The sequence below is a fragment of the Hypanus sabinus genome, chromosome 12, assembly GCF_030144855.1.
Source record: "Hypanus sabinus isolate sHypSab1 chromosome 12, sHypSab1.hap1, whole genome shotgun sequence".
Classification (NCBI taxonomy): domain Eukaryota; kingdom Metazoa; phylum Chordata; class Chondrichthyes; order Myliobatiformes; family Dasyatidae; genus Hypanus; species Hypanus sabinus.
The window spans coordinates 68,006,243-68,018,759 of NC_082717.1; the positions used below are offsets into that span (position 1 = coordinate 68,006,243).

The following is a 12,517-nucleotide window of genomic DNA, read 5'->3' on the forward strand; positions in this document are numbered from 1 at the left end:
TCCTGGAATGGTTTTATCTTCTTAGATAGATGTTTGTATGGTACTTAAAAACAAAATCAGCAGTAAAGCAATAAAGAGATAAACAGAACTGACTCCTCGTCCCTTCAGGATAGAATTCCTGCAAATAAGCAACATTTCTTAAGGAAAAATGTCCTGACATGAACAAAGGGTTCCCCTCCTTGAAGGGATTATATTTGGGCACTAATCCAATAGGAAGTTCTGTGAATTGGCACTAACCGCACATATGTGTACACTGTTAGTCCATTACTTTAAACATTGAAGTTACTCACCTCAGAACCTTGGCATTTAGAACTGATGATTTAGATTTTTTTGTGCCACGTTTCTGGATTATTTCAAAATAATCAGTGACCAACAGCATTTCTGAAAAGCTTTATGATTTATGCTGAATTGCAGGGAGTTCAGGGGCTGGGATGTCATAAAATGTATGGCTAATGGAAACATTTTAAAATACAGTACATTCAGGCATGTTGTTATTCCAACTTTTAAAGAGAATATATGTTTGAACAGCAGCTTCATCCCCTGCCTGCTTAATAAAAAAATGTTTACTTAATAGCAATGTCTGAAGGAAGCTATCCTTTACCAAGCCAATCTTTCAGAATGAGAGGATATCCCTTTCATGGATAATGTAGAAAATGTTTATTCAAAATAATAATAAACTATCTGTGACAGTAAAAGTCTGAAAAAGGTTGATGATTATTTAGAAATAATCCAGGAACATGACACAGACATTTCCAAATCATCACCTTTTATGCAGTGCTAGCTGTGGTTCAGCTGGTGGCATCTTTCCTGTGAGTTAGAAGGATGTGGGTTCCTACTACAGGGACGTGAACACTAGACCTAGCCAGGTATATTATTGTAGTACTGTAAGGATGCCATATTTAAACTGCTGTCCTTCTATTTGGAGATTATATTGGTACTTCATCTGTTCAGAATCCTGCAATACTGTTTATTGGAAGCGTCGGCAAGTTATCCTTTGTGTTCTGTCCAATAATTATTGTTCAATAAAACTTGCTTAAAAACCAGTTATCGAGTCATTACCATATTGCTGCATGGGGACCTTGCTTGTACAAGTGTTTAATTATATTGCAACAATACACCAGATTGTTTGGAAGGTGCAATTGCTATGAACAGAGATGTATAATAGGAGTCCAAATTTTCGTGATTCAAATTTTACCGTGTAGTAATTTAGTCAGTTTGTAAATCCATTGAGAATGTTTCCTATGGTAGGAAAGTCTAAGACCAGAGGACATAACCTCAGAATAGAGGGGTGTCTTTTTGAATGGAGATGAGGAATTTCTTTAGCCAGAGAGTGCTGAATCTGAGGAATTCTTTGCACAGCAGCTGTGGAGGCCAAGTCTTTATGTGTATTTTATAGATTCTAGATTGGTCAGGGCATGAAGGGACACAGGGAGAAGGCAGCAGATTAGGGCTGAGGGAAAATGGATCAGCCATGATGAAATGGTAGAGCAGACTTGATGGGCCAAATGGCCTAATTCTGGTCTGAAATCTTATGGTCACTGTGAATATGTAAAAAAACATAAAAGAGAGAGGAGAGTGGATCGAAGACTGCTAGAAAATTAGGTTAGTCAAATAATAACAGGGGACAAGGAGATGGCAGATAGACTAAATGAGTATTTTGCATCAGTCTTCTCTATGGAAGACACTAGCATTGTGCCAGATGTTGAAGGGTATGAGGGAAGAGAAGTGAATGCAGTTACTATTACAAGGGCGAAGATGCTCAAAGACCTAAGGGTACATAAGTCACCCAGGCCAGATCCACTGCACCCTAGGGTTTTGAAAGAGGTTGTGGTAGAGAGTGTGGAGGCATTAGTAATGATTTTTCAAAAATTGTTGGACTCTGGCATGGTGCCAGAGGACTGGAAAATTGCAAATGTCATTCCACTGTTTAAGAAAGGAGGAAGGCAGCAGAAAGTAAATTATAGACCAGTTAGCCTGAACTCAGTGGTTGGGAAGATGTTGGAGTCAATTGTTAAAGATGAGGTTATAGAATACTTGGTGACATGGGACAAGATAGGACAAAGTTAGCATAGTTTCCTTAAAGGAAAATCTTGTCTGACAAACCTGTTGGAATTCTTTGAGGAGATTACAAGTAGGATAGGTAAAGGGAATGCAGTGGATGTTGAATATTTGAACTTTCAGAAGTCTGTTGACAACGTGCCACATATGAGGCTGCTTACCAAGTTAAGAGACCATGGTATTACAGGAAAGTTACTGGCATGGTTAGAACATGAGCTGATTGGTAAGAGGCAGTGAGTGGGAATAAAAAGATCCTTTTCTGGTTGGCTGTCAGTGACTAGTGGTGATCCGCAGGGGTCGGTGTTGGGACCACTTCTTTTTATGCTGTATGTCAATGATTTAGATGATGAAGCAGATGGCTTTGTTGCCAAGTTTTCAGATGGTGGAGGAGCATGCAGTGTTGAGGAAACAGGTAGCTGCAGAAGGACTTAGACAAGTTAGTAGAATGAGCAAGAAAGTAGCAAATGAAATACAATCTTGGAAAATGCACTGTCATGCACTTTGGTAGTAGAAATAAATGTGCGGACTATTTTCTAAACGGGAAGAAAATCTAAGCATCTGAGATGCAAAGGGACTTGGGAGTCCTTGTGCAGAACATCCTAAAGGTTAACCTGCAGGTAGAGTCAGAGATGAGGAAAGCACATGCAATGTTAACGTTCATTTCAAAAAGTCTGGAATATAAGAGCAGGAGTGTGATGCTGAAACTTTATAAGGCTCTGGTGAGGCCTCACCTTGAGTATTGTGAACAGTTTTGGTCACCTCATCTAAGAAAAGATGACCTGTCATTGGCGAGGGTTCAGAGGAGTTTCACAGTTACAATTCCAGGAATGAAAGGGTTATCATACGAGGAACGTTTGATGGCTCTGGGTCTGTACTCACTGGAATATAGAAGGATGAAGGGGGGATCTCATTGAAACTTTTCGAATGTTGAAAGGGCTAGACTGAGTAGATATGGAAAGGATGTTTCCCATGGTGGGGGAGTTTAGGACAAGAGGTCACAGCCTTACCACTGGCAGCTGTGGAGGCCAGGTCGTTGGGTGTATTTAAGGGAGACCTTGATAGGTTCTTGATTGGACATGGCATCAAAAGTTAAGGGGAGAAGGCTGGGGAGGGGGGGATGTGGAGGTTTAAAAAAAAGGATCAGCCATGATTGGATGGTGGACAGACTCAATAGGCCAAAAGGCCAATGTATGCAGACTAGTAGATATTCACTATTGTCAGATATGATGATACTGGGGCCTGAAAAAGGGAGTTAACACTATTTGAATCAAAAAAGTATTTTAATAACTTTTCAAAAATAATTGGATTATTGTTCCTTAATCAGATATTAAATGATAATTTGCCCAATGTAGGCATACCCTTTACATATAACTGCCACCTCAGTTGGGATGGAAACTTACTGCTGCATTTCCAGAGCTGGTTCTGAAAGTTAGATTATTTTTGTTCTTGTGACAAAGTGCAGATGTGGGAGAAGAGCTCACTGTAATTGTTTTTATTCCTCCCAAAATTGAATTTACAACCAATTTTTTTTCATATCTCAATGTAACTTTGAAACATACCCGATGCTAAGCAGTAGCATCTGTTTTCTGCTGCATGGTACAAGGTGCCTAGGTATGGATTGAGAATAGCAAGTCCATCTGAATGCTTGTTTTTGCTTAATCCAGACCTACTCCATTAGCAACACAAATCAGTAAGTACTGAGTCACAAATCATTGCCTCACCCTGCTTTCCCTATGAAGCCAATTTTAAACTCCTGTCTATAATTCATTTCAACTCTTGCAGTTTTATTCTACAGTCATTTTAACTATTGTTAGCATTTGTGGCTAAAGGTAATCCATCAGTGTTGTCAGTACCACGGGTCAGGGGATGGTGGTGTCACCTCTTTAAAAATTAAGGGTGTTTTCCCCTCTGCAGAGACTAGAGGACAAAGAACTAGGCTGACAGTCCCATGCAGTGTTGCAAGGACGCTACCTTGTTGATAGTGGTTTTGTTAATGTGAATCTCAGTCTGCCTCCTCAGATTGATTTCAGTGATCCCTTCGCACCATTGTAAAGAAGTGCAGAGGAATTCTACTGGTAACCTGGTTAACATCTACTTCTCCACCAAAGTCACTTAACCAGATTATCGGGTCCCATTCATATAACTATGGGAGCTTGACATGCGCAAATTCAATCTCACATTTCCCGCGTTACATCTGGATTTAGGACTTGCTGAGGCTGTGGAAAGTGCCGCAGCCTCAGCAAGTCCTAAATGAAAAATGAAAAATGAAAAATCTCAAACTTCAGTTCTGCTCGTCTTCATTCCCAGTGTTGTTAAATCTTACTGTTAAAGCTGGGTTATCTACCTGGTTATTTTCTTTCTTTAATATATTCTGAAGATATCGCTGGCAGTTCCACCATTTATTGACTGTCCCTAATGTGTCCTGGGCTGAGTGAGCCAAAATGCGAACTAAATTGACGGCTCTGGAGTCACACGTAGGCCAGATGCTGTGAGGATGGCAGATTTCCATTACTGATGAACATTTGTAAATCAGATGTGGTTATGGTTACCATTGCTGATGCTAGATTTTTATTCCAGATTTCTTTAATTACTTGAATTTTCATTCTTCAGCTGTCAGGGTGGGATTCACATTCATGTATCTGGATCAATGGTCCAGCTTTCATGGTACTATTCCAGTCATTTAACTTCTGCCCTACCATATCCATAAAGTTGTTGGTTTTTAAAGCAAATATGCTCCTAAATATTGAATCTTAAGAAAACAGAAACAGTCGGAGGCCTTTCAGCCAGTTCTACCATTGGTCATTGCTGAGCTGCATCTTAGCTCCACCTACCTGTGGGGAAAATCAAACGGGATTAGTGTCATATTAGTGTAGGCTAGTGCTTCCTGGTCAGCTTGCACAGTCGGGCCTGTTTCCATGTGATTTTCTATAAACTATCTTCATTCGGCAGCCCTCAAAATCACTGCCTGACAAAAATATGTAAATATTAGTTCTGATACTTCCAATCGCCCCATGGGCTTAAGTGGCTCCTGAAGAAGGAAGCTCTGACTCTCACTGCACTTTGTGTGTATGAGTACTTCCTAATTTTGTTATGAATGTCTAAACTCTAGTTTTAAACCTGTATGTTTTTCTGGAGGCACCTTCCCCCACCCCACAAAGACACATCCCCAACTCACCACAACACCTCCCCACTGACCATCATCAAAGGGCATAGTTTCCTTCATCTATCTTATTAATTCCTTTAATCATCTTGAAACCTCAGTTAGCTCATCTTTTAATCTTCTAAATTCAAGGGGCTTTAAGCCATGCCTGCGCAACCTGTCCTCATAACTAAACCTGTTTAACCCCTTTTACCATTAGCCTAAATATGCAAATTTTGACAGAAGAAACAAGTCCGATTAATGCCAATATTGTGAGGAGCTTGCACAGTGGCCTCCCTTATCACTTCTTGTCATTTAATTTGTATAAAAATTGACGGATTACCTTTGCCAGCCAGTTGTTGCACTATTTACAAAAGTAACAAATCCTTATCCCTGAAAAGCTGCACAAATCTCTGACCTACACAATAAATAATTATAGGTTTAGAGTGCTGTAAACTCTGTTTGCGAGTTGCGGACTTTAAAGGATGCATTTTAGCTCCAGCCGAAACCACCTGGCATTCCACGCTGTGGCCACTGGGAGATTTTAATATCCTGCCTACATGCCTCTTTAGTCTTGCGGTCCTACTGGAAAGGTTACAAGCGGGAACTGGATTGTAAATACTCTTACTGCTTAGCAATGGTTGGCTTGGTGATCTGATTCTGAGAGACAGGAGTTGTGACACCCCTATTTGAATGGTACTACAGGGCAGCTAACTGTTTTCACCTAATGTGGGCTGATCCAAGGCCTCAGGTCTGATGGATGAGCCAGTGTACCAGGCCCCTGCACGGTTAGTGGATTAACTCTGCAAAGCCTGTGGCTTTCTGGAGTGCCATGCTACTCACCAATAAAGATTAAAGCAGAGGGCTCATAGTGGAGGTCTCAAGGCCATAATCTGCATCTAATTCCCAATCAGAGTTGCTACCGTTATCTATTCTCAAGCCATTCCAGTCTTAGGCAACTCTTCAGTGGCAGTCCTCATTCTCTTTTAATAGTTATTCTCTTCCATGAACTAAAGCCTGTGCACGTTCAGCTTGGCAGAGGTGCGATTGGAGGCAAAAGTGCAAGTTTCCAGTGGTATTATTGTTCTGAAGTCCCCAAGCACATCTGCAATCATTGGCACTCTATTGCAGTTAAAGTGCTTAAATGAAACAAAACCACTTTGAATACTGTTAGTCTTTTAAATCATTTATGTCATTTAAACAGAGCGTCAGCATAAAGTACCCTTTGGACCAAAACTTGCAGTAAATCTCGGAGCTAGTTAACGGGTTAAATTGCTGTCATAGTAGGTGGACTACATAGCTGTTCAAGTATTAAGGCTTTACGAGTGCTTGATACGCTCCTGTGCAAGTCACCACCTACATGTGCATTCCATTTTCATTTGCTGCCAAAGGACATTAAAAACGCAAAGGTTTGTTTTTAATTTGTTGTCAAAAAGTTATCAGCTGCTTTTATTTGCCTGGATGGGTGTGGCTAACTGAAAAAGAATAATAGGGTTGCAGTGAGTGCCTAATCTTGATTGGGATATATATTTTCAAAATAACAAGCTGCTTCCCCACAGGAAGACAGTGGACCCAGTGAAGCAGTGACATTCTGTCAGTCTCCCAACCATTGGTTCAAAGCTGGCATCAGTGACTGTGATCGTTTCATGCCTATCCTTTATTGATCAGAGGAAAAGGGACAGAAAGAGAAATAATATGTGAGAGAGGGAAAATCATAAAATAAATAAGACCAGTTTGTTATTGTGCTCACTCTTTTGTGTTTTTTATGTATAAATTTATATACTCCATTTCTGCCTTGAAATAATAGAAACAATCAGGTCTTTGTAGCCATGCCACTGCAAAATTAGAGCGGAGAATGCGCTGAAACTGGCTCTTCAGCCCACACTGCACTGGCTGTGGTGCTGATTTGAACAGAATGTCTGCATATGGTGGACCCCATCACACCAGCTGCCTGGAAACTCCTTAACGGTTCCTCATTTCTTTGAGTCAAGTGCTGCAGCTGTACGAGCTGCTGAGATTTGATATACGCCGATGACTCATAGGGGCAGACTGAGGTGTGCAGAGCTGTGTGAACAGTAAGCCAATGTTGGCATTCCATCCAATGGCCACAGGAGAATAGGAAAGCTCTCTCTCTGCCTCTTTTACCTCAGTTAAGGTTCGATGTAGTGATATTGATCAGTGTTCAGCTTTCAGCTCCCTTATCAGTGTCGTTCCCTCCCCCAGACTTGGAACAGAGATCACGATGACACAGCGTCAACGCGCTCAGGAGGAACGCCAGGACCCTCCAGCGGGGGACATACGTCACACAGTGGGGATAACAGCAGTGAGCAAGGTAAGAGACCACGTGATGGCTAACATGAGATGGTTGTTAATGAAATAACTAACGGGCCTGTACCTTGCCAGAGAGCTGAGAAGCTCCATCAAATAGCGATCTGATAATGAGCAAGCAATCTATTTTAATGGCGGTGTAAGAATAAATGTTGGCCAGAGCTCTCCGCTCTGCCTTCATATTGCGCCATACCATCCAGGGAAGGAGCACGCAGGTAATATCCTGTCAGAAGTGCCGCACCTCCGACAGCCCAAAACCCCTGCAGTGTCGGCCAAGACTTCTGTGTGCGTCTCTGGAACAAGGCAGACCCATGGTCATCCAATTCGTGAGAGCATTACCGGTAGAGCCAAGAGCGACAGGAAGGAAGGGTGGGGAGACAAGGGTTTGGAAATTAGATGAAAACTTACACAGCAATCAAGGGTGGAGAGAGGGGGAAATCCTTGCTGAGTGTTTCTCCTTGGCTAATGGGTAAGGCTCAAGCCAATTTTATACTTTACGTTATTACTTCTTTAACGATTAAGTGAAATTAAGGATTACATTGGCTTCCTAATTGAACTTCTGTGTATTTAGTAGGGATGGACGGCAGATCCACATCTGACATGAATTTTAATGATAAAAATATGGTTGCATATGACTTGTATGCAACATGTTCAGCAGCAGTACCCATATGTTGTCAGAAGTGGAAGTGGTCTGTGGAGTATTTTTGCCATTCAGTAAACTCATAGCCGATCATCTATCCAAGGACCGCATCGGCATCTCGGATCTCACATTCTCCTTTCTGTCCAATTATCTTATTGATCTTGGCCTTGAAGGTACTCACTAACAACCCTAGAGAAAATGTCTTTATCGTCTGAGTGAAGAGCTTTTTGAGTTCTACATGGCTTGAATGCCTGCCCAGTCTACACTGCACATAGCATCTATCCTGTCAACCTTGTTCAGAATTATACCCGTTTCCAAGAAGTCATCTCATTTGCCTAAACTGCAGTGGGCGGCAGTTCAGATGAAGGGCCACAACACAAATTGCCAGCTGTCTCTTTCCCTTTGCAGATGCTACTTCACCCACTGAGTTCCACCAGTAGTTAGTTTTGTGAGCTAATTATCATACTGTCTCTTCCCAGTTCTCAATTTGTAAGATACAACTCTTAAAGTTCTATACTGTTTAGCATTGCAATTGCAGACTAGCACAGCTGTTGTTAGCTTTAATACACATATTTACCCAACACACGAGGAACTAATGCTCAGATGTTAATGTAACCTGTACTATATGGATGGTGGTTCTCACATTATAATTATGATCACATTGATTGTTCATGGACTCCTTGAATAAACCAATCTCTGTTATGGAATAGATGTCATTTATTAACAATTTTAAAACTGCAACTAAATTTTGAAGGAAAGTTTGCTCTTCAATACAGTTAGCTCACCGTGGCTAACTACTACTTCTTCAGAAAGATACGATTTGAGTATGTGTGAAAATGTATGTGTAATGGTACAGACTGGGAGGAACATTGCAATACTAGTGATAAACTGAAAGCAAAAAAATGCTTTGTATTTAAAATTCTTGCAAATTACAGGAAGTAAATAAGTGATCTTTTAGCCTCTAAATCTGTTTTATTTAAAATATCTAACAATTCACATCTGAACTAACCACTTGTAAAAGGTTCATTGATTTAACCAAATATACTGTTTTCTTTATATTAATTTTTAATGAAATAAGTAAATAAAAAACAAGGTGAATTTCAGTTATGACAAGAGCAATGCTATGAAAAAGATTCCAAGCTATATTGCATATGAATAAATTAGAAAGCCATGAAAATAGATGTTTTCAATTTGTTTAGACATAAGGTAACTGACCCAGTGTTTTTAGCTTATTAACATTACAGATAAGAGGAACAGTTGGAGGTGTATTTTGGAAAGTGTTTTGGAGTATTTTGGAAAGAATATTTCTTCAGTGCTTTGTCCAGTTTGATTTATACAGATTAGACTAGAAAATGTGATAGAATTCTTAGTGTTAGTCCTGTGCACTTCATCATTAGTAACTGGGTCCTCTGTGTGTAATAAGCATGTCACTTGTGCAAGGTACTTTTGCTCACTCAAAACACGTGATTGGAAAGCTCACGCGGTCCTTAGGTGAAAGTTTGAATGATACCTGCTGGTAGGTTCTCCTTCATACAGTAGACGTCCCTTGATGTTCGGTAAATCTCCAACCCATTCCATCTCTGTGTGCAATGGATCAGATTCCTGCATTACTTGGGTTGTATGTCTGACCCCTCATCATTTAATTTTTAAGACTGATCCTATCTTTAACCCAGTTATATGTCTGATACCACCGTCTATCTCCAGATGCGGCCTGATCCCCAGATGATCTAGTCCAGGAATTTGCTTGTTTTTATGGCCTTTCCAGTAATGTACTCTATTCCCAGATGCCCCAACTCCAGGTGCCTTTTGATCTGCCACTGCTTCTCTTGTATCTTCGTCAGTGGAAATCAATGGTGGTCTTCTACCTGATGATTGAACCGTCGTACAGCTCCCATCACTTTCCCCACACCTCTCCTCCTAGCCCCAAAGCTCCAGTTCACTCCAGCGCTTTGAGGGTTGCATCCCATTGGGCTCAGACTTGCCCTACCGAACCTACAAGGTCACTCCCAGCGAGGGAAAGGTCTTTCTGTGTGCTGAGACATGCGAGGCTTATTTATTTGTACGTGCTCCTTTGGTTCCATTACTTTTTATAATTCTGGCCTCTTAGAAAACCAGCTGGCAGGTCCGTGTATACTTTACAGCAAATTACAGAACCAAAGGGTTTTTTTGCTGTCCTTTTTTTGCTTGAATGATTGCAGAGACCAGGGTAAATCCTCCTTTAGTAGTGGTGCTGGATTTGAGGTGTGCGCCAGATAGGAATTACATGTTTTTGTATGTGGTGGTGCAGTGACCATGTGTGTGAGTGTTTGTGTGTGTGTGTCTGTGTGCATTATGTAGCGTTTGTGTGCGAGTGACCGTGTGTGTGTATGGTAAACTGGAGGTAAAAAGCAACTCCATTTATTATTGAAGAGGACATTAAGGCAGCTGTTCCAGGCTCTGTGAAGCTGGCAGGCAGATCTGGATGAGGGACAGGAGTCCACATTGTGTTCCATGTGACTGAACAACAGTTTACTGGAGATAGTAGCTTGCTTTTCACGTTGAAGAAAGGAATAAGAGCACCAAACCAGCCAGATGTCTAATGAGTAATAGGATAGGTGGGAAGGGGCACTCTGATTGGATGGCTTAATGAGCACATTTTGTACAGAGTTTTGGCTGCTGCCCCCCACCCTGACCTTTGCTCTTTATTGACCAATCTGATACTTCATTTTTCCCAGTTTTCCAATTATCGCCAGGCCAGAGTGTGACTCTACCCCCACACTGCTTTCTGCACCCCCAATTCTCTCTCCATGCCCACCCTTATAAACAACTTAATGGAGCATCATGGACCTTTCAAAGGTAGCGATTCAGATTTGTTGTAATCTGAGACTGACACCACACCTTTTCACATGGGTTATCATTTTTAAAAACAAAAAAAAAATTAACACCTGTCCTTGTTGTTAATAGTTGGAAAAGATTCATTCTCAACAATTATTTTAATTAGGATCTTGTGCAAGGATTACAAGTATTGTTTATTTTACAATTAGCTGTGGTAACATGTTGAATATGCAGCAGCAGGCATATATACCCAGCATGATGAGGCCAAACGCAGGTTGGAGGAGCAACACATTATATTCCATTTAGGTAGCCTCCAACCTGATGGAATGAACATTGATTTCTCTAATTTCTGATAATTATACCCAACCCTTTCATCCATTCTCCAATTTGTTTAACCTCTCACCCCTCTCATCCCTTTCCCTCATGACCCGATGACCTGCCCACCATCCCCGCCTGGTTCCCCTCCTCCCCTTTATTCTTGGTCTTCTGTCCTCTCCCATTAGATTCCATCTTCTTCAGCCCTTTAATCTTCCACTTATCCCCTCACATCATCCCCCTTTCCTCCACCCACCCCACCTACCCCCTTACAAGGTCTCACCTATCACCTGCCAGCTTGAATTCCTTTCTCTTGCTGGCTTCTGCCCCTTTCCTTTCTAGTCACAATGAAGGGTTTCAGCCTGAAATGTCGACTGTTTATTAATTTCCATAGATACTGCCTGACCTGCTGAGTTCCTTCAGCGTTTTGTGTGTGTTGCTCAATGTTTCCAGCATCTCCCAAACCTGTCCTCTCTATGAGTACCAACTAACCTGTGCTGATGTTTATACTGCAGGAGACTCTCTGTTCCATCTATTTCATCTCGCCCTGTCAACATCTCTTTCTACTTCTCCTTCTCTCATGTGGTCAGTTAGTTTTCTTTTGAAAGCTTCTAGCCTACTAAGATCGAGGGTAATGTCTCTTGGACTAAAAACTTTCCATTAGTGGAGAGATTGTATTCCGATATGATGTGAGTAAGATTATACTTCATATTTCTGTTGTGGATTTATTAGTAACTCCATCGTATTGGCCTCTAGGTTGGGGTCATTTTATAGCACACTCCCAACTCAAATGCTGTGAACTCTTTCTTTGGCATCACTGAACTCAATATGTTATAGTATGAATATTGTGAATATGCTTTAGCCAAAAACAGGTTTACATCCTTACAGTGAGTAAATTGCACCAGTATAGAAGTATCTGTTTGAAATACTAAGGCAATTAAATTTTCATCTCATTTATTGGGAATCATTTTAAAAGAAGGCGAGGAAGAAGGGAAGGGTGGAGAGGCTGGGCACGGTCTCTGTACTTCACCTTAACCTGCTGAATGTTCAGTAATCATTTTGAAAATGCATTACTAAAAGCCTTTTCTGCCGTGACTCGAGTGGGCTGGAGTCAGGTGGGAGGTACCTGGCAGATAAGTTAAAAGTGAAGTGTTAAAGTACTTTGAAATATGACATGGTGCGTTGAGCGATGGGGGGCAAAACCCAATAAAGACGGAAAACCA

The 12,517-nt window shown here is 41.2% G+C and overlaps 1 protein-coding gene across 2 annotated transcripts in view; it reads left to right on the forward strand.

The window, feature by feature from the left end:
- meis1a (Meis homeobox 1 a) overlaps positions 1-12,517 on the forward strand; it is a 203,925-nt gene that overhangs the window by 24,937 nt on the left and 166,471 nt on the right. For both annotated transcript variants that reach the window (XM_059986168.1, XM_059986167.1), the window contains exon 7: positions 7,421-7,529. In XM_059986168.1, the coding sequence (XP_059842151.1) occupies positions 7,421-7,529 (109 nt within the window). The remainder of the gene's footprint in view (positions 1-7,420; positions 7,530-12,517) is intronic.